The sequence below is a fragment of the Tyto alba genome, unplaced genomic scaffold (genome assembly GCF_018691265.1).
Source record: "Tyto alba isolate M040663 unplaced genomic scaffold, T.alba_DEE_v4.0 Super-Scaffold_29, whole genome shotgun sequence".
Lineage (NCBI taxonomy): Eukaryota > Metazoa > Chordata > Aves > Strigiformes > Tytonidae > Tyto > Tyto alba.
This window is the reverse complement of record NW_024881303.1, coordinates 8772480-8795260: the sequence shown is the minus strand read 5'-3', so window position 1 is coordinate 8795260 and position 22781 is coordinate 8772480. Positions and strand designations below refer to the sequence as shown.

General features: G+C 38.5%; 1 protein-coding gene across 1 annotated transcript; it reads left to right on the top strand.

Moving 5' to 3' along the window:
* Nucleotides 1-591: 591 nt before the first annotated feature.
* On the top strand, nucleotides 592-21948 carry SGPP1 (sphingosine-1-phosphate phosphatase 1). The gene is made up of 3 exons (XM_032996357.2): nucleotides 592-1451; nucleotides 13139-13228; nucleotides 15537-21948. Exons 1-3 carry the CDS (start codon nucleotides 834-836, stop codon nucleotides 16086-16088), a joined length of 1260 nt encoding a protein of 419 aa, XP_032852248.2. The 5' UTR covers nucleotides 592-833; the 3' UTR covers nucleotides 16089-21948.
* Nucleotides 21949-22781: the final 833 nt, after the last annotated feature.

Here is a 22781-nt window from a genome sequence, read left to right as displayed (position 1 = left end):
GTGGGTAACCCACCACCTCCATCGCTTAACCGGCCTGACCGCTGGGGCTAAGACCACTCACAGTCCCTCCTTGAAACCCGCTTTCCCTCTCATGTTTACCCCACCAGATTTAGGCTTCTGAGGTCGATCCGGGCAAAGGAGGGGGCAGAGGAGGGGGCAGAGGAGGGCAGGGGCAGCCCTGGGGGGTGCCGATGCCAGACACGGCGGCTGAGGTGAGGACACCAGCAGCTCACCCGAAGCCAGAAGGAAGAACGACCAGCTTTCCGGGGACCCGCCGCGCCGCTGACCTGCCCGCGGAAGGACCCGTCGCCGCCCCTCAGGCAGCCACACGCCGCCATCGCGCTCCATCACCCCCGGCCCCCTCCGCGCCTCAGCCTCGAAGCCACCGCACGCCGCCACCGCCCCGCCGCCTCGCGCCCGGCCCAGCCCCTGATTGGCTCCCCGCCCAACGGGAGGGAGGGGGGGGGGCGGGACCGGGAGGGAGCCGCGGCCAATCCGCGCCGCGGTGAGGTTTCCCCGAGGAGGTCCCCGCCCGCCGGGGCGGGGGTTGTGCGCAGGCGCGGCGCGGCGGGACGGGGCGGGGCGCGGGGAGGCAGCGGGCGCGGAGCGGCGGGCGTGAGGGGTCGGAGCCAGGCGGGGTCGGTCGCACTGCGACGCCTCCTCTTCGAGAGGGTTTATCCTCAGGGAACGGTTCCCCCTCCCCGCGGCGCGCACGGCAGCCCCCGGCCCTTCCGCCGCCCCTCAGGCGAAGCCCCCTCAGATCCCCGGTAGCGTCTCGCCGCCCTCAGTCGTTTTCCCCCCCACCTCCCCTTCTCCGCCCTTGTCCTCCCGCCATGGCTCTCTGCCGGCGCTTGGCCCGGCTGGCCGCCTACCTGCAGGACCCGCGGAAAGTGGCCGCCTTCCAGCGGCTCTGCGGGGTGGAGGGGCCTTCGGGCTGGGCCGACGCGGAGCAGCGAGCCGGCAGTCGGGGGCCGATGGTTAACGGCGGCCCTCCGGCCGCGGAGGGGGCAGGAGGGCCGGGGCACCCCGCCGGGAACGGGACCGTGCCCGGCGGGGCGGGCCCCCCGCAGCGGTGGAGGAGGAGGCCGCGCCGCAACTCCCTCACGGAGGAGGACGGCAGCCAGGAGTTCTCCACTCGCAGCCGCTTCCTCTACTATCTCTTCAGCCTGGGCACGGAGCTGGGCAACGAGCTCTTCTACATCCTCTTCTTCCCCTTCTGCATCTGGAACTTGGACGCCTGGCTGGGCCGGAGGCTTATCATCATCTGGGTGTGGGTGATGTACCTGGGGCAGTGCACCAAGGATGTGATCCGCTGGCCGCGGCCTGCCTCCCCGCCCGTGGTGAAGCTGGAAGTCTTTTACAACTCCGAGTACAGCATGCCCTCCACCCACGCCATGTCGGGCACCGCCATCCCCCTGGCGCTCCTGCTGCTCAGCTACGGCCGCTGGCAGGTAATGCTCACCTCCTTGTCCTTCTCCCTGTGTTCTCAGCCTCGGGGTAGAAGGATGTGACAGGCTTGATTTCTTTTGAGAGGGGAGGTGGCTGGGTTTGTTTGGGAAAATGTGAAATTTGTGTTTTTTTTCCTCCCCCTCCCGCTTCTCCCCCATTTCTTTTAATTTTTCTATGATCCAAGCGAGTGCTCGGGTAACAAGGTTTATTCTAATGATTTTGTCTTCTGGATGGAAGTTCTGCTGATCTTTGTGAATGGTTAGCTCAGTATGCATTGAAAGTCTATGTTAACAATCTGCACTTTGTTCTTGTGAGACTTCAGAAAATTTACTTCTTGTAGGGTGAGTGCTTTGCACAAAGTTTGGATAGGCATCTGTTATTTTTACAGGCACTCGGTTTTACTGACTGAGATTTTAATGGAGTGCCAGGAATTAAAGGGCCCTTTGCTGATCCTTTGCTTTGAGTCACTTTGTAGTTTAAGTCAGTCTGTAGTTTTAGTCTCTTTTCTAATGCTGTCTTTTAGTTTCATTATCCATTAACTGGAAATGGTTATTTTCTGTTTTGAGGAGTACATGCACTTTCAGATGGTTTTAGAACTATTAACGTGCTAATCATTAGCAGGAACTGATAATCTCTGATTTTTTCACTACCTTCATTCGGTAAAATCTTAAAATCTGCCTGTTACACTTTGGGTCAGTAGATCGAGTTAAAATAACACTGTTGATAATCTGATTTATGCAAGCTGTAGCATTTGCATTGGTGCTTGCTGTTAGCAGTATGGGCAGCAGTAAGAACTCCAGAGAAAACACAACAGATATTCAGCTTTAAATCACTGCACCAATTTCAGTAGGAACTGAGGGAATAGGCTTTCCCAGGCAGTGTATGTTCAGTGTAGGGTTTTGAGGGCTCTGTGTGTAATGCTTTTGAGGGCTCTGTGTGTAAGAAGTTATGAAATAAGTCTGCTCTTAAATTGCTAATGTTTACAAATTCTTATTATAATACCTGCCTATTTTAGGGCAGATGTGTTACTCTTACAATCACCAGTTGTCTGCTGTCACAGTGTGACACTTTGGGTTCTATCTCAGCATAGAGAATGAGTGTCTGAAAGGAAGGAGATAGTTGGAGGTTAGAGATTATATTTGGCCTCTCTTTAACCAAAGTTTATGTATATACTTCTGCAATGTGATACAGTGTGCTCAAAAGAAAGCTACTACAGATTCATATTCTTTGCTAGGAAAATATGAGGTGTTACTGCTAGAGTTGTGCAGCCATTGGATAATGCCATGTTTGTGGGTGTTTGAAATAAATATTTGGACTTCTGTCACTGAGATGCTTAATCTTCAAATTGATTTTTTTTTTTTTTTTCAAATGACTAGCTAAAATCTGAATATTTGATTATTACTTATTAGATGTGTAGGGCTGATGTCACTTGGAAGAATGAACCGGATTTCTCTTTGCATGTGGGAAACCTCATTTAGTAGTACCAGTTGATTAGCTTTGCAAAGACTGATGTTGTGTACAAAGGAGAACTTGGCTTGGTTACTTTTATAGAACCAGCAAACTGACAATGTGTGAAATGGTATTTTTGCCAGTGAACCAAGTTCAATCTTTGGTTTGCCAACTCTGAAACTGTGATCTGTGAAGTACTGTGCTAATTGACTAAACATATTTCTAATGAGTGCATGTTAAGGAATCGTAAACATTCAGCCTTGTTATTATTCATTTAGAACCATGCTTAAGAAATGAGGAAGCAAAGTGAGTCGTAATTGTAACTCCTTTTCCCTATGAAATGGGCATGAATAACAGACCTCTTTGAAACCAACTTCAACCATTTAAAAATGTTCATTTAAAAAAACCCAACCAGCCATACTGATTTTAAAATTGTTTCCAAATGTTAATCAAAAGTTAACTTACGACATGTTGAGTATCTTGATTCACCTCTAAAGAGAGTTAAGCTTTCATCTAATGCTTCTGCTGTTCTCCGTATTTTACTTGTGTTGAAAGAGAGCAGAATCTATATGACAAATTCTCACACTTTTTTGGAAGTAGGTGGGGTTAAAAAAGACTGACCTCAGAACTCCTTGGAAAGCTATTAATGGTAAAGGGCATATAAATGCTAAATCAGTAATAATTCTGATTTTTATTAAATTATACACATTTATCGGTAGATACAGATAGATAGATTTAAACTTGTTGGCAAATGTTAGGATACAGTCTTTCTATATATTCAGTATAAGCAAGCATTACACAGACCCTGATCATGAGTCCACATCTTGGGACTGTTTGTTTGTTCAGTAGAGTCATAGTGGAGCAAGACTGAGTGTGAATTTAAGCAGATACAGCTATAACTCTCTGCAAAAACTTTTATTCTGGAATACATGTAACTTTGAAGTTTATACTAAAGCAAAGCAAACCACTCCTGCTCTAAAAATGGTTACTTCAGTGAGAAGGGAGTCACTTTCCTGTATAGCTGCTTTGGAGTTTGCTTTCACCAGTCTATGACTTCCTAGTACCTTATAAGAATTCTTGTCTATCAAAGAAAGTCTGAGTCTTTCCCTTCAACAACACAGAGAACAGAACAAATCTACTGTTATTTTTCTGGGTACGGCCGAAATTGTTGCTTTAAAAACACTTCTTTTCTTTTTTTTTTTTTTATTCCAGTAGGTTTTCTTTTAACCTGTTGAATTAAGTTTGTGTTTCCTAGTTTTCATTGCCTATCAGTACTCATTTTCATTTCATGTAGTATTCAAAAGGATTTTTGACTGTACACAGTGAAACAAAACTATTTGTTTATAAATGCAATTGTTCAGGTAAAATATTTTCAGAGATTATGTATTTTACATTTTACCAGAGATGGTTGTGACAGATTTTCCCAATTAGAGCCTTTGGACATAGGGAATACTCAATGCAATCAACCTCCAGACAGAAACAAATTGTATGATAGGATAATTTTCATAATAGTTAACTGTTCTGTCTGTTGTGGAATATAATTTTTCAATTTCTCCTTGTATTACAAGAGTTTGCCTGAAACTTTGGATTCCACTTGCATAATCTGTACAGATTTATTTATTTAATATTGTTAAATCTCAGCAGGGAAAAATACTTGTTTCAGTGACACTTCAGTAACCTTGAAATACAAAGCTCATGCCAAAGCCTCATGAGAATTTAGGAGTGTTATAGATGTTGATATTTTCTTTTTGTCTTTGAAATTCTGATACCCTGAAAGAGGAGGACAAACACTTAAAAGATAGTGAGATTATAGATCTTAATATGATGTAGGAAAAAGTATACCTTTGTCAAATCGGGGAGAACCTGCTTTCTTTGAAATACTGACAGTTTGAGCTGGGCTGGTTTATATTGTGTCCTTAACAGGGAGGAAGAGATAGTGTGAACTGATAATTATCTACAAACTCTCCAAAAGCCTAGAGCTGAGACCACAGGGAAAAAGTCGTGTTTATATTTTGATTACTTTGAACTGCTGATTTCAAACAGATATCAACACATTTTATTAGAAATAGTTAGGGTAGTACTTGAATGTGTCATAATCCTGCAGTTTTATGGGGGGGGGGGGGGGGGAGGGGCGGGGAAGGGGAAGAGAGAAATCAGTCAAGGAGACAGAAAATAAACTTTTTTCCCAGAGTTCCTCCAGGATGCATCCTGGCTCAAGGAGCAGTTGGCTGGATTAGGAAGTGATGGGGTCCTACTTCTCCCTGAGCTCTGCATTAATGAGCTGAGTCAGGAACTGCTGACTCTCACTGTAGGCCATTGAATGAACTTCATTAAGTTGATATTCAGCAGGAACCCAGAGCCTTGATTGATGAGTAGCTGGCCTCTGTACTAAATTAACCAAGGTTATTTGAATGGGTTTATCTTCTGAAGCAGGTTAGATCACTAAACATGACATCGTTGTCCTCCCTGTGTACTTGTCTGTCAATGTTTTGTATGCAAATCCTATCATCAGTGTCTGTCTGTCCACCACTACTGCTATACCCTCGGGAAAGTACATTTATTCTGGCATGGTTTCTTTGAGTGACACGCCTAAAAGTTCTTTTCAGTTTTTGTTTATTTAGTACTCTACTAACTCTCCTTAGTACCAAATGTGTAAGAATGTTGTGTGGTACTGTGTCAAACACCCTTCCAGAAATCTTTCATTCACACCATTACTTTTATGAACCAAAGCTGATGAATCTAATCAAATGAAATGGGTTTGAGAGGATCTGTATTGGCATTTCAGAGAGATCTGCATCATTCTGTGATTCTGATTGACTGCTACTGAATACTACCTCTAGAATTGTCTGCCTGTTCTTTCATTCCAAAAGGCTAACTTCCCTCAGACCCCCGCTGGGAATGGGGAATAATTGGTTAACAGGGTTGGATGAATAGTCCAATCATGACACTGCTATAGTGAGAATTTTACAGAAAGTGGGCAAATCCTAGTTTTAAGTGTCTGTCCTTGTTGAAAAGCTTGCATTATCAGCAGAATTGATGTAATGATAAAACTGGAAGCTACACATAGGAGGCTATCTCTTATATACAAAGTCTGTGTGTAAGAGCAAGTACAGACTCCTTTCAGAAAGAGATGCTTCATCTCTCAGAGAAGCCCAAATGGATTTTGGCTGAAATACTAAAATGTTATGAAAAAACTTAGGCAGAGAGATGCTTATCTAATTAGTTTTCTTACATGTGTTTCTTAAAATAAACAATCAAACAAAAACTCTTCTGACACGAGAAGCATAGCTGAAGGGGTGATCTGAAACCCCCGAATTGCCCATGCAATTAAGAGCTCTCGAGAAAGAGAGATGGGAATTTGGAGGGTCAGCACTGACCTTGTCTCCTGTGTCTGAGTTGTAAGGTCTTCTTTTGTGAGTCATATTAATGCCTGTAGTTTATTTGTGAAGGAAGCTGGTAAAAGTTGTGTGGTCCGTTTGATTCAGGTGCTCTTAAAAGTTTGAAAAGAGCATAGCTAGGTCTTGCAAATCCCGTTGGGGAATCTCTGCTAGCCTGTGCTATTAAACTGTGTTGATTTGCATTACATATATTTTTCAGTTTTGTGTAAGCAAATCCTTAATGTACGTGATCTTGGAGGGGAATATGTAAAAACAAGTGACGTAAGGTTAGATGCAGAATTTTTGAAGAAAGGATTAAAGGAAATAGTTCTCAAGCAATTCTTTTTCTTAGTGTACTGTACACATGCAAAGCACTCCTCATACTTTCAAATAGGGTGTGTTGATTAAACCTGAGAATACTTCAGTTTGCAGAAAACCTATTTTTAGGGTGTTAGGGGCATAAGCAGAGCAAGCTGTAGGTGATGCTTGCTGAGTGTGTTCAAGAGGGATATTTTTTTTTCAATAACTGCAAGGAAACGAAGTAACAGGCTCTAATTCCCACTGTAACTCTTTAATTTCTATTCAGGTGATATGTAGCAGAAAATGAAACCTTTTAACTCCCTGCAGGGCTGGTATTGAAATCTTTATCTTAGAATTTAAAGGGGTTCTTGTAATTGGATGTAGCACTTGCAAATTTTTATTCTTTTTCATGTTAAGGGTTGGTCAGTGAAAGAAAGAAGAAAATAATTGATAAATGTAGCTTGACCAGTGTTATTTATGACTTGGCCTCTTTTCAAAGTACATGCTTTTTTGTCTGTTTATTTTTCCTAAAATGATTCGTGAGTGGTCTTTCTTTTTTAACCATCCTCTTCTCCCTTTTCTGCTTTCTCCAGAAAATCATTCATATGCTGTACTTGTACTCATCTGGCCAACCAGTGTCTCAGTCATTCCTGTAAACATTGATTATAGCTTTTCACATGACTATTGCCAATACATAGCCCAGATACCTTATTAAGAGCATGATGCTGCAAGGTTTGCTTGGATTCTTTCAGTGAACTCTGGCCCAAAATAGTCTCAAACACAAGCTGAACTTCTGAGCTATCATATGATAAAAAAAGATCATTGAGTAATACTGTAGAGCACCTGAAAATGTTAGAAAATTATTTTGGAACCCTTTGTGAATGCTGGAAACCTCTCCAGTGTAAAAAATGCTTTTAAAAAAGTAAAGAAATGAGCATCCAGGGTGTGTTTTAACTGTTCCATTCTGAAAGAAGGCATTTTCTGACCTAGGTCAAAGCTTTTAGGACAGATTGTTTCCTTATGAGCGTTTTTAAACAATGGTTATGTTATTAAGACTCTTGGCAAAAAGTCAGATTAGGGAGACAGAGGAGGATAGGCACTTGGGGGAAATGTTTTCTGTCTGATCCAGTCAGAAGCTTGCAAGACTTTTTCTGAGTGTGTAATTGAATAAAAGGGGAATTTCCCATTAAAAACACAGGACATAAGGTTCTCAAAGACTTACTGGGAGTAGTTTTGCTGCTACTTTCCAAACGTGACCAATTTAATTCAGTTTAATTGATTGAAACAAAATTCTGGATGTGGGAACAAAATTGAAGCCTGAGAGAAGATGAGTCGTCTACTCTATCAGCTTTACTCCTAGCTTTTTCTTTAATATGTGAATTTAAGAAGTTAACCTTTTCTTAGCCTTTTTTTTTTTTTTTTTTTTAATACTTAGTGATTTGTCCCTTAGTCATATGCATTAAGACTGGGACACTTTTCATAATGGGCATGATGTCTTCAAAGAAATATACCTATTCAAACATTTAAAAGCCAAAATATCAACAAAGGTGGGTTTTAATCTGTATGTTGCATTTGTCTCTATCTCCAGTCTCTTCCTTGCTGTCCACCCTTCCATCTGCCTCTGCTTCATCTTCTAATACTGTATTTGTACTACATACTTACGCATATTATCAAAGTTTTATTCTGGCCTTTGGATAAATATTTGTGCAAGCTGGATATCAGTGATTTGATCTAATATGGAATGTGGGATACTTTTGTCACAGAGAAAAATGCTGGGTTAGTGTTGAGTTTTGAGTCAGTGTGATTTCTGAAGTTCAGGTACGTATGTGAGTGTCTTTCTTTTTGTATAAGGTTAAGACTTTCAGATCACAAATTTGTGTTTTTAATTTGGAAAAACAAAAGCAGTATGTGGTTCAGTACTCTCCATACTAAAAATTGTTGAGGTCACATGGTAATTATGGAAGCATAATGAGTATATGAGGATATGCATAGGATGGTCTTAATTGAGGGCATAAAGGCAGGGTTTGAGATGTTTGTGTCTAAAATGGGGTGTTCCTGAATATCTGACTCTGAGCAGCTCTGAGTACAGTCAAGAGTGAAGATATGTCAATTCTGTTATTGGAAAGAACAAGCTGAGAGCATGGAACCTGGTTTTTACGTCTACCTCTGCCAGCTGTGATCTGACAACCTTTCAGGCCCTCATCTGAAAGGAGATAGAATTGGGGAAGACGATAGAAGTGAACTTGTAATCTTTTGTCCTTTGTGCCTCTGTAGGTGTGATTTGGCATGCAAGGAACCATGGGACTAAAATTGCTGGAATTCAGCAGTCTTGTTTTAATATCTTTAGAGACTGTAAGTGTGTCTATATACAACTATATAGAAAAAGATGTAAAAGTTTATAACTCAAATGTAATTGATAACTGTTACTTTAAAGTTTTCACACTAATCTTTATTATGTTTTCTACTTAAAATAGTCCCGTTTTATGAAAAACTTAGGTTTTCTCTTTGAAGATTCATTTGTGATTGGGAGAAAAGCTTTGTGAAATCCACTATTTATTGTAAAGCAGGGCTGATTAATATTAATCCTTTTAAGGCACTGTACTAATAGATGATGTTTGGTATTTGGGGGGATTTTGCATGCCTAGGCAGTGGGAGATTAGATACACAACCGTGGTATACCCAAGGTATATATACAAAATACAGGCAGTCATTTTCTAGATGAAACAGTGTTTAGAAAATGCTTGCTGGTACCTCAATGTTGCATTATTTTCAGACAATGCTTTGGAAGTAAATTTATGGCATCAGCCTTTTTTATAAGGATCAAGGTAATGATCCCTGTTATGACTTGGCATGCCGCTGAGCTAAAAGGTGTGTGGGAGTGTTAATATTCTCCTTTAGTCACCTTGTACACTTATCCCTACATGTGAGGACAAAATATGCAGCTGCCTTACCACCTCAAGGTAGATTTTAAGCAGGTGCAACCAGTTCAGTGTTGTTGGAGTTCTTGAACCCAGTGGCTGCTTTTAAAAGGTATGAGTGAATACAGGCCAAGGCAGAGGCAGGGTATTGTGCTTGATTTGTGTTGAAGTAGGGGGGTTGGTTCTGCTTGAATTCAGCTAGTATCTAAGGAGGCCAGTGAACCGTGGAGTCCTAAAGGGGATATACAGCTTTATGATGCTCTGCAAGTGGGTACTGGGGTTGTGGGAAGAAAATCAGAGCAGTTATGTTGGCAACACAGGGAGGTGTGGCTATAACATTGGAAGAAAGCAGGATATATGAAGGTTAAAACCTTCTTTAGATTACATTTTATTTCTTTGCTTCATACATAAAGATATCTTTATCTAAACTGAGAGTTATTTTACTGACTGATAAGTAAACTTCAGACATAAACTGACAGTTGTCCAAGTATGCTGGTTACACAGTGGGAGGATGAAGGAAAATGCTTTGTGTGGGAACTAATCACAAAAATCAACTTCACTGTTGTATTCTGGAATATTATTCCAGAGAGGATTGAAATAATGGTTTCAATCTTCTGGGTTTTTGTTTGGTCGTTTTTTTTTTTTGTTTTTTTTTTTTTTTACGGTGGACTGGATATAGTGCAGCTAGGTATGCTGTAGTGAATAAGCTCTCCTGAGTGGGAAGAAACTGGGTTTAGGCCTTCTGTGATTAACATACATTAAAAATACTGTAAATCAGTATGTGCCTAATACAGCAGACACATTTGTGGACAGGTCATGCTAAAGCTATTTCAGTAAGAATAATTTTTCTGGGTTTAAGTTAAAAATTCTTCATTACTTCATACATTTAACACTGATTTATATATTCTTAATTGGCTTTTTGTTGGGGACGCAATAGGGAAGTGTTTGAGCTCATGGGTACAGATACTTTGCTACAGAAGAACTAAACTAGCCAGTGTTTTCAGATGTTTTAATGGATATTTATTCTCAATACTATTAAAAACAGAATTGGAGTAAGATAGGACTGAGCCAAATATTCTTTCAAAAATTTTCTTCAAAGTTGTAGTTTCTGACAATTTCTTTCTTCCTCAAACACCCCTCCCTTGAGAGTTCCTAACAGAAAGCAAGTATTTCTTTTCATTTTCAGAATTTTATCCTGCTCTCCCTGCTGTTTACATTGACCTGACCAGGACTGTCAAAACAAGACTCCTCACATAAACCTTTAATTTCATACACCTTGCTCTTAGGGTCTTGCTGTTTAGCTGCTCTAGCCTCCCCCATGATCCCAACTTCCTACCCCAAGCATCATTAGCTGCTATAGCCCGCTGAGCCTGGCGCTTCATTGGTCTTTCTGCTAAAGCTCCAGCCTCTGTTTCAGTCGGGTATTTCAGAAACGCAGGAAAAGTCTTTAATCGAGAAAAGCCTTACCCCTAATTGGAGGCTGAAAGCACAAAAGATGTATGCCAGGAAACAAGAATGGATGTATGGTATCAAGTGATGGGCAAAACCATTTGAAACTTCTGACGTGTGTGAACAGATGCGAGTTCATTCTACCACCGAGGAATTGTGATGCTATTAAATTTTCTGGTCAAGATGTTTGCATTGCTTCTGGAGGTAGCAAATATTCCCATGCCAGTCTCTGACAAACAAGAAGTCTGTCTTCCCAGGCTTTTATCTTGCAGAGCATGTAAAGAGGAGTGTTAGAAGCTCCTCTTTACTTCAGAGGATATAGGGTATGCTATCTCTGTATACACCAGCAGTTCTGCTTTGGTAGCCCTCCGTGGGGGAGAGTGGAGGCACACCATGCAGGAAGGTTGTGTGGCTTGAGCGTCTGCCTGGTGCAGGCAGTGTTACTGCTACCCAGGGAGTGATGGTAGAGGCATGATGGGGGTGAGTGGTGGGGCTACACCTGTAGTGTGTTCTGGTGGTCCAGGACAGGGTACAAGGATTGCTTTTGTGGCTGCTGTTACAACGTCAGCATCTGATAACTCTGCAATCATGTCTTGAGTGTGACCTAGTCACTGGTGTGTTGCTCGTTATTGGCATAATTCTGAAAGGCAGGAAACTGAATTTGTTCCTTCATCATTTCAGTTAGAAATGTTTTCATTAAGTACATAATTTTGTTTAGGTACACTTTCTAGGTGAGAGTAGTATAAACAAAGATGAATGTTGCTACAGGAATATGTAATACAGTTGTGATCTGGACATCAAGAATTGATTTAAATGTGAAATCTGTTTCTTATTTGAAACATAAACTTCCTGATTTTCTGTTAGTTTGAGAAAAGTCTTTTAGGTTTGTCATGCTAACATGGTCCTGGAGCTGAGAATTCAAAAAAATGTTGGAGTGGTGCAGAAAATTGATAATCTTCTCTCGAACCTTCCATTGGAAGACTGATTATGAAGCTTGTCAATCTGTTAAATTGCCTTCAGAGGACTACGGTTTTCTTCAGTAAGATTAGAGATACATTCTCTAATTGGTTGGATATTCTGCCCTTCAGGTTACCTGTAAGACGAGCAAGGGAAAAGGCAAGAAAACCATATGTAATTCTTAGCTTTAATTTTGAGGTTTGAGTACATCTAGACTGCCTGTTTATATTGAAAGTGTTTATCACTGCTTTCATGTAGGAAGTGAAGCAATTTTGGAAACATGCCATTTTGTCTTGTGACTGCTTCTTTTATAGAACTGATATTTATTTTTAATGCTGAAAAAAGGAAGCTCTATCCTGTCTTGTACAACATTTTGCAATATGCTGGTGGGGAATGTATTTCTTACTGTGCTGTAAGATGTGAATTAGCATACTTTTATCCAAAACCTAGGAAGGTTAAAATACTAAGTTTCTACACATGCTGATGAGTGTTTATTAAAACCAATTACTTTGTTTGTTCCTGGTAAATGGTCCTTATTAATAAAAAATCTTCTATCAGAAGATGAAGATAATTGGAAATAATTATTTGATGTTTTTAATTAATGTGGATTGTAAGAGGGAATTTACATGGGTTTGCAGAGGACAGAAAAGATTACTATTCTAGGAGTTTCATACTGATGGTCAGAGATTGAGTCAAAGATTGTGGAAACTCTAAAGCAGTGTGTAAGAAATTGAATTTATTTGTAAATTATTATGAGTAGTTCCTTTTCAGGAGAAAGGTGAAGCTAGATTCTGCCTGGATTATTGTTAACAGTGCTAGTATATTATGTAACTGCTTCACCTAGTGTAAAACCGTTGCAGAGTTTATAACACAAGGCTTGTGTCTGCCCATATCCATTAGGATATTATAATATGGCAAGGCTAACTGCTACAAAGATCTATTAACTTCTTACTGCTTTGTCTGAAAAGATATGGCCAACACCCTGAAATTCATATATCCTGAATGCAAAGGAAGAGAACAAGGAAAAAGTTGAAAACGTTTGACTTCATGATGTTTTGACTTTATGAAAAGTGGATTTACTTGAGGTAGGCTAGGACAAGGAAAAGAGTTAGCATAAATTACGTTAACAGGAATTAATTATAGAATTATTATAAAGTGGTTTGGGTGTTTCTTTGTTTGGGCACCTTTTTTTTTTTTTTTTCCAATTCTAAAATAATCTCTCAATTTTTTCCCTACCAGTATCCCCTTGTGTTTGGACTGATCCTTGCATTCTGCTGGTGTTCTTTGGTTTGCTGTAGTCGAATTTATATGGGAATGCATTCAATTTTGGTAAGAAAATAATCCTACTAAACTTTAATTTTAATGTTTTTCTGATTTTATAGATTTCCCTCACACTTTTTACAGTGCAGTAATTGTATATAGATTTTTTTTTTTTTAGAAAGTGCTACCATATAGGAACAGAATACTTATATTTCTGCAGCAGAGAAATTGATACAATAGCTAAAAGTGGATGTCAAACTTCTGTGAATTTGTACTTTTCGTTCATAAACTCAGTCCACAGTTGAAGCTTAGCAGATATTTAATAGCAGTTTTAGTGCAGAAATTGATGACCGCACTAAAGCATAGACTTAAGCTTTCCTCTATAGAGTAGAAATAGTTTTTCAGGATGAGAGAGTGGCTCTTAATGTCCACTTGGATTCCATGTCAGCTGCTCAAAACATGTGCATATCAGAGTACCATGTTAAATGCCAGGGTTTCACTTACCAGAGTTCCTAAAACCAAATAACAAAGTTGTCATCTTTGAAAAACCGACTTACTTATTAAAAAGTATTAAAAAAATACCAAATCTGAAACAGATGCACAGATGTAAAAAGGGGTAAACAAGACTACAAAATGGTGATCGGAATGTAAAACCACTAATAAGGATGGCTAAAGAGGTTTTTGAGAATCAGTTGCTAGAAGAAGAAAAGCTAACAGACTGGATGCAGAAAGCCTGGTAGCGAGTTGTAAAGCTGGTAGATGAACACAGTGTAAAAGGAGTGTGTGAAAATAAGGCAGCTCAGAAAAACTGAATGACATGTTTTGCATGAGTGATTAGAAGGCTTTCGAAGTCAGAACCACTTGTATGGAGGATGAGGGGATGAACTGGTATTTCAGCTGATAATGTCAGCTGACAGATAATGTCTTAGAACAAAGTCACGCAACAAATAGTGATGCATCATGTAGACTAGGTTATTCAGCAGTTTTATAGCTGAATCCTCTATAGTGTTTGAGTGAATACAATTAACCATGTGTTGCCTGTAATATAAATCAACCATGGTGCCCAACTTTGGTGGAGGAGGAGGGTGTAGGGTGGCAAATATGGCAGGAAGTTGTAGTGGCTGCTTCTGAAATGAGCAAGTCTGACTTTCATATCAGTCAATTGTATTAGAGCTTTTACCAAGCATTCAGTTAGTGAATAAATAATGATTCATTGAAGATGGAGCAATACAAATACTGCATATGAAAGTCCTATGCCCTGGCTCATGCAGGAGTTGATAAGCATATGAATGAAAGTGGTGTGGTTTCTAGTGCTTGGATTTCTAAAAGACTTTCAACACATTTCTGCTTAACAACTAATGGTGACAACAGTTGCAGGTAATACCGTGCAACTGAGTAGTTAATGAGTAGTTAATCAACAGTAACTGAAATTTAATGTTAAATTTAAAATAGAATAACCTTTTAACTAAGAAAAGACTTTTTTTTAAACAATATTAAAACTAAAAATCAAGTATGATGCCACAGAAGTTACATCTTCCTCTTTAATAGTTGGAAACACTTCTCCATTCTTGCAGTATTGTTAATTCTGAAGCTGGGGTGGAAAGTCGAAGCTGCTCTAACGCTGAGCTGCAGGGGCTGACTGCCTTACCAGCTGCTGCTGCCAGCGTGCCTGCGCGTTGGCACCCAGGCGCTTAGGTCCAGTGTTGAGCTGTTCCAGCAAACTAAGTTGGCAGAACTTACTTAGCTGGGCCAGCTTTGTGTTGACTGTAGACTGGAGTGCCTTGGTCCTGGACAAGGACTGTTGTAGCCAGCAGATAGAATCCCAGAATTACAGAATGGTTTGGGTTGGAAGGGACCTTTAAAGGCTGTCTAGTCCAAGCCCCCTCCAGTGAGCAGCAACATCTTCCACTAGATCAGGTTGCTCAGAGCCCTGTTCAACCTGACCTTAAATGTTTCCACAGATGGGGCATCCACCACCTCTCTGGGTAACTGGTTCCAATGTTTCACCACCCTCATCATAAAAATTTTCTTCCTTATCTAGTCTGAATTTATCCTCTTGTAGTTTAAAACCATTGCCCCTTGTCTTATTGCTACAGGCCCCTACTAAAAGGTCTGTAGATCTATAACTTTGATCGTGGATCGCTTGGTCATAGCTTCATCCATGATCTGATCATGATGCAGGTGTCCTATTGATAGGTGATCAGATGTAATTCTTTAACATTAAAAAGATTTAATATTGTATGGTAAATGGGAAAAGATGGGAATCCACAAGTTGCTTTTAGCAACAGAGCAACTAGGCTTGTCTTCTTGCTAATGTAACTTTAATTTTTTTTAATAGTTATTACACTGAAACCATATCTTTCTCTCTCTTTAACAGGATGTTATTGCTGGATTTCTGTATGCTATTCTTATCTTGGTTGTCTTCCATCCAGTTGTGGACCTGATTGATAACTTCAACTTAACTTACAAATATGCACCCTTAATTATCATCAGTCTCCATTTAGCCCTGGGCATCTTCTCTTTTACTCTAGACACCTGGAGCACATCAAGAGGAGACACAGCTCAGATACTGGGCTGTGGTGCTGGAGTAGCCTGTGGCTCTCACGTTAACTACATAATGGGTCTAAAGCTAGATCCTCCTTCTGATACGTTACCTTTATCTCTTTCCTCTCTCACTGTGACTGTGTTTGGAAAAGCCATATTGCGGTTGTTGATTGGAGTAATAGTTCTGTTGTTAACAAAAGTAGGGATGAAAAAAGCCACTATTCCACTGGCATGTAAAATATTTTGCATACCACATGATGATGTACGGAAAGCAAGACAACGCATGGAAGTTGAGCTTCCCTATCGCTATATTACATATGGAATGGTTGGGTTTTCCCTCATGTTTATTGTTCCTTGCCTCTTCCATTTTATTGGTCTTTCCTGATGCAGTTTTATCATTTTAGATAGGGAGACCAGATCTAGTTGCTTTTCGAAGAGGTGCACTAGTTTGCTAAGGGAAGGCCAGTGAGCTTGGCTTTAGCAGGGTCTTTAACAGCAATACATAGCAGGCAAAGCATTTACAGAACTTTGCACATCTTTGGGTACGGTATGGGGCCAGAAGTCAAATATCAGTCCATGAGAAGTGCTGAACTCTATAAATGCTATGTCTAGACTCATTGCTGTAACGAAATCTGTGTGTATGTGTGATGCAATGAATGTATCTGGAATGTCTGTCATACTGTACCTGTATACATTGACATTTTAACAGGTATGTCTGACAGCTGATCAGAAAGCTCTATTCATGATCTGTTTGCCATTTCATAGTAATTTGTTCAAGCTGTTGGACCATAGACTGCTAAATTTGTTTTCTTCTATTCTTTCCTGAAGTCGTGCTTCAAGAGGTTTCAGCTAATAGGCATTTCTAATGGACCAAACTTGTAATGTGGTTGAATTTTTTGTAAAAAAAAAACAAAAACAAAAACAAAACCACCCCAAACAACCAAATAACAAACCAACCAAAACCCAACAAAAGCCTTTTTTATTTTTAGCACACTCTACAGAGTAAAATGTCTGGATTGGCATTGGTAGATATCACTAGCATATATATATATATATCATTCAGGTACTGTATTTTACGGTTTAGTAACTGTGCCTTTCTGTTGCTAAATTAAGAAATGCCATACGTACTGTGATGTAAAAATGCCTAATTTTATTTAAAATCCTACGTGATTAGGCAGATATTTTAAATTGTTGGATTGTCCACCTTGCTGGCATGGTTCACGTTAACCAGAATATTCAGTTTAGCCTGATCAAAATTGCATAAATGAAATGACCCAAGAATTGTGTCCTTAAGCTCATGATGTTGTAAATGGACAATAATCCCTTTTGTAAGTATTTTTAATGTGTATTGTAAGTTACTGGAAGAGGATATATTTTTCTGGAGATTGTTTATACAGTGGACAGATATTAAAAATTAATTACCTAAACATATAAACAATAAAAACACCCCATTCTGGAAAGAAATGGGCCTCACTGGTTCCAAACTAGTTTAGAAGGACCCTTGTTTTTAAATACTTGCTTAGAAAATATAATCTGTATTCTAGAAAAATATGTATTTTTATGCATTAACATTTAAAGGTGTTATAGCTATCTAAATTGGGTAAAAGTGCTTAAGACAATATAATGGTCAAATTAATTTTTTAATCATTTTGATAGGCAGATTGTGAGCAGTCATGACAGTATGGTCAATGCATAAACGGTTTGTGCATATCTAAATTTTACTGAATTATTATTATATTCAGCTTTTCATGATCCTTTTTCCAGTGATGAGTTCAACTGTAATTTCATGTGCCTCTTCTGTGTTTCATTTTCTGTCTGTTAATGCGATGTCTAACTTGTTTTTTCCATGTCAGGAACGGTCATATTGCAGCAATAGCTGTCTTATTGTCTGGCCAGACATGAATTACTTAATCTTGCATTGTATGTTTTTTTTTTTTCAGGGAAAACATAATTTGGTTGGGAAATAGAGTGATTAGATAGAATACAAAGCTTGCATTTTATTGTAAACGGTATTTGGAAGTTTTTTTATATTGGAGCTTTTATCTCCAAATTGTTCATATGTAAATTAGCAAAATTAACTTTGTATCTCTTTCCTCAGAGCAGTCAAAGTTATGGTACGCTGGCATTAGATGATGTGAAAAGCTAAATTTTGATGCATTTTTTCAGTGCATTCAGAATGCACCACTATGAATGTATTCAAACTGATGTATTCAGAACTGATAGTGTGTTAAACAACTTCTATAGTTGAAAAGACCTTACCTAGTAGAAAATGGTTAGCTTGTTTCAGTGCGTATTTCCAGATTTGATTTGTCTATCTGTTCTTTTGCAGTTTAATGCTGAATGTGCAGTAAAAGGTAAATTGGTTTCCAAGGTTTTGAGGGAGGGATTTCCACTGGTGTGGCTTTGCACACTAAGATAGTTATTTAAATAGCTGGGGGGAATGTACACGAAATGCCTTATGCTTAGAGCCCTGAGCAAGTGGTGTAGTTCCAATTATAGTAAATTAGTCTGAGGACTGGTGAAAATAGTAGATAATTTTCTCTGAAATTTAGGGCATATTCTCCTTAAATATCCTAGCTTTACAGTTTATAGTGAAAAATGTTTAAATTTTCGCACAGAAGAGACAAGCGAGCAAAACTAATTTTTTAAGGTACATAACTGACTTCTAGGAACTTCAAGTTTACAGCATAAGAGTGTTCCTGAAGCTGTCTTTTCTAGCTGTGCTTGCTCTGTTGTACTATTAATGGAAAATAAAATCTACTGTGGAAGATCTCGACTGGGGGAAAAAATCGTATGTAGGTAGGGCTTTCAACAGGCTAAGGAGAATGGCACTGTAGCTTATTCTACTGTTACTCATACATACATATTTTATATTTTTATACATTGCATTGGGTAACTTCAAAATGTTACGTTCCATGTACCACATAGTCTAGTACACAGGAAATGTATATCAGAATGTTTATACAGCACCTTTACAACCCTGTCTCTAAGACTACAACTACTTTACTGAAGTTTACATGAAAAAAGTTTTACTAATCTATTTTCATGTTTTATAAGGGGCTAGGCTCAAGAGGGCAGATTAGCACAAAATATCATGCAGTATGAATATTGTTATAGTATAAAGAATCACAAAAATGCAAAAATTTTAAAATCCAACTTAAATGTTTGCATTTTATTATATTTTTGTTTAATAATAGTCCAAGATTCCTTCAGATCAGGCATAAGAAAACATCAGGTAAAACTGGAGCACTTTCTTTGCCCTAAGCTATTCCTAAAGTTGAACATGAAAAAATATTTCTAGTATGAGCATCAGCTGGTACCAAATTATTTATAAATAAATTTAACCTAGCTTTAAAAGGTAGTTGCATGTCTTTTCAGGAGAATACACTTGAAACTTTTCATGAAGTGGTGCAAAAACATATCCATATGTCACTGCTAGTGAACTTCCTCAGTTCCAGGTTGTATAGTCCTAAAGGGAGAAATGCTACTACTTTATAGAAACAGATATAAATACACATTTATTACAAAAAGCTATGAGTTAAATTTGTCTTACTTGATTACTGTATGAAATAAAACCTGAAACTAACAGTCACATAGAGTTTAATCTGGCACAAAATTCTGTTTTCCAAGAGGCTGAAGAGACTTGAGTTAGTCTTAGACTGCCTTACACATAGGAGCAAGAATTTTCTGACTTGGCCCTCAATCAGAACTAACATATGCATTGCATCTTGGGTAAGTTCTAGAATCTGTTACTTTGAAAAGATTTTCATGCTTGTAAAAAAGCTGCTACTTGTGTTTCCCATACCACAAACTGGGGTTGAAATGTCTTTCTCCTGTGTGATCACTTATGAAGCTCTTCCGTCTCTGATCACATTTGCCTTATCACTTACCTTGCAAATTGGGTAGGGGAGGAAAGGGGAAGGTAGAGAAGCTGTTTTAAGGTAAATTGGCAAACCAAAGGGAGTTGTATTTTGTTTATTTACTTGGAATTTTTTGTAAGCTTATGTACAGGTTTTCTCAAAAAAAAAAGTTTCTTTAAAAATAGTATCTCTAAATGTGGTATGTTGCTTTTTTTTTTTTTTTACAGGAACAGTGTTAAATTGTCTGGATTTTAAGAGCTATTATGTTTTCTTTTATTACTATTTTTTTTATCACTGCTTTATGTATTTTTTACTCTATTTCTTGCTTATTTCCCAGGGAGTGTCCTGAACTTTTTGTAAGTAATTGCTACTGATGTGAAGATTGTAATTTTGAACTTGTAAATACTTAAGGGCTGTCAGTGGCTGTTAGCTGTTCAAATACAACAAAAACAAACTTTGCATGCTGTAAGTAAATACATCTGTTGTGCGAAAAGTTGTTTCTATTTCAGTATTTGCTTTCTCAATAAAAAAATTGAGATTTTTCATACACAATACATAAGAGATTTAATAGTTCAGTGGTATGAGGGGGGCATCGCTGTCTAACTCCTGTTGACTTTACTGGGAGTTCTGCACCTAGTTCCTTCCCATATTACACTGGGAATGAACCCTGAAGGTCACTTCCATGCTTTGACATGCGTACAGGCATCGGTGTGTGTGAAAGGACTTACCTTCTAAGGTATAAATGTAATATCCTTGCTTTTGAGGTCTGAGATTGTTCTTTTAAAAATCATACTTAGCCCAGTTTTTACAAGACTTTTTAAGGGCTAAACTTGGAAGCTGTTTCTTAGTAGCTGGAACTGGCTCTACGTTTGCAATTCTTAATTGATGCTTTCCCCTCTGTACCATAATTCTGCTGAATGACGAGATCCCAGAATAATGTCAGCAGATAAAATGATGACAGGAGAATTGATTTCTTGGGGTATTGTGGCTCAACTTGTAATAGATTCTTAGATTTTTTTTTTTTGTCTAATGTAGAATGTTTCTAGGTTATACAATTTATTTCTCTATTCTGCAAATAGCTTTGAGGAAACTTGGACTTTTTGTGGGAGGAAATCTCTTTGACTCCATGCCAGAACTTTATTCTAGTGGAAAGCTTAAGTGGCCTTTTTGTTTCAGTAAAAATGTATAAGCCTATTTTAAAATTTACTGTAAATAACATATTTGTCAAATTGATAGGTTACTTAGGATACTAATGTTGTTTTTCTTTGTATAATATTTCTCAAAACAAAGGCAAACAAAGCTTAATTTGGAAACAAAATGTGATAGTGTGGCAGAGAGGATATAGCTCTTCAGGTATTCTCTAAAAAGCCAGTATCACATGCTGGAGTTGAAGCAGATTTAACTATGCATTGGAAAAATTTCTTTGCACTCCGTTCTGCACCAGAAATACTCGACTTGCATGTTGGTAAGAGTCCATTTAACAAAACAAAGCAAAGCAATATGTGCTTGCAGTGTGTAATTAGTAACTGTTCCTGTAGGATAAAAGAAGAATAGAGGGTACATAGAATACTACCTTAAAGGTATTGATCAGTAAATGTAAATAAAAAGTCCTATCAAGTTGGAGAATTTTATTAGTCACTAAACTTTGACTAAATTAGTCACTAAGTTTTTCCCACAACTTTATTTTGTCAGAAAGTGTAGTGAAAGACAAGGGTGATATTCCTGAAACAGAATTTAGATCTTAAGACAATTCTAGATGTCTGAAGTATCATAACTGAAAGAGATCAGTTCAGGAGGTAGTAACCTGAAAAATAAGAGCAAAGTCTGAGGGGGATTTTGTATTAAACTTAATGCACTTAAAAATGATGCCAAAATTTGGCCTATACTTGATTTATATGAAATCTGTAGTACAATATATATAGAGATATATAATATATTGTGTATTGGAGTTTAATTTTTTATGTATAGATTTTTTTTTTTTCTTGTTACTGCATTCCCTGATAAAAAGCAAGTGTTCATAACATAGAAAACAGTTTTGTCTGTATAAGGTAAGGCTGTATGTTAGCAGTATTTTGGGAAATAATGCAGTTGTAATCCCCTGTGTCTCAACCTCTTGGAGAACTTTCAAAAAAAAAAAAAAAGTACTTTCAAATGGAAGCCCTGAGTTAGTTGAGGATTGAGAATTATATAATGGTTGCTGTATAATAGTGTACAACTGATGTTTTAAAAATTAATACATTGAAACGTTTTGTTATCGTTAATGATTTTGTACTCATTGTACACTTTCTGCAGTTGTCAACTAATACTTAAACTCACATTGACTGGTAACTGAAGTGTCTAACTTCATTGGCAATGAGTGGGTAATAAACTACTGTTGGATTCAAATGTGTTCTGTTGTCTTTATTCCTTCCAGTGCTGAGGGATACATGGCTGGACACATACCACAAGTATAAAACACTGATCACAAGAAAGCTTACATTCGTATTACCATATAGCAATAATTGTTAGAATAATGTTGGCATTTAAGGTGTGGGCTTTAGATGCAAAAGTTTAGGAAAAAGAATGAGGAAATACAGAAATGAGGGGTTTGTTTATTTCCCACTGCCTTAAAATCTGGACTGTTTAGTTTCATATACTGAATAATAAAACAAGGTATTGATTAAACTGTATACAAAAATGTAAATTGTATCTTTCTGTAGCTTTTGCCACTTGTTGCACACTGATAAATTAATATGGAAGCATGCTCTTATTCTAATTGACAAGAAACTTGCTTTCTAGGGAAGTGCCTGTTTGGAGAAGACTTTCACAAATTCTGGACCTACTGAAGTCTGGGTTTCCAGTGGATATCTGATGGATGCTTTGACTCGTTTGCTGCAGGGTGACTTTAATGAGATAGCTCAGTCCTTATTTGAAATCAGAATCCTTATAGAAAACCACCATGAGTTCGTATCTTGTTGGGTCACCTTCCAGTAACTTCTGCTCACCTCCCAGATCTGCTTTGAAAATTGGCCAACTGTGGGTATTTTTTTCCTTAGACTACTGAATATGTACAGCTTTTCATGGAATGCATGTCGGCAGTATATTTGCATAAGTTTTGCTTCCTTAGTAAACCAGACTAATTGCAGAATACTATTAATTTCAAATACTGTGAATTTTGTTTCGCTATGGTCCCAAGATTCTTTAACTGCTATGTAATATAGAAGCATGAGAAAGTATTA

Excerpts from the sequence above, each read along its gene's own strand:
- SGPP1 (XM_032996357.2), top strand. The coding sequence starts at position 834 with ATGGCTCTCTGCCGGCGCTTGGCCCGGCTGGCCGCCTACCTGCAGGAC. Across the intron at positions 1,452-13,138 it reads TCAGCTACGGCCGCTGGCAG|TATCCCCTTGTGTTTGGACT; the intron begins GTAATGCTCACC and ends TTTCCCTACCAG. Across the intron at positions 13,229-15,536 it reads TGGGAATGCATTCAATTTTG|GATGTTATTGCTGGATTTCT; the intron begins GTAAGAAAATAA and ends TCTCTTTAACAG.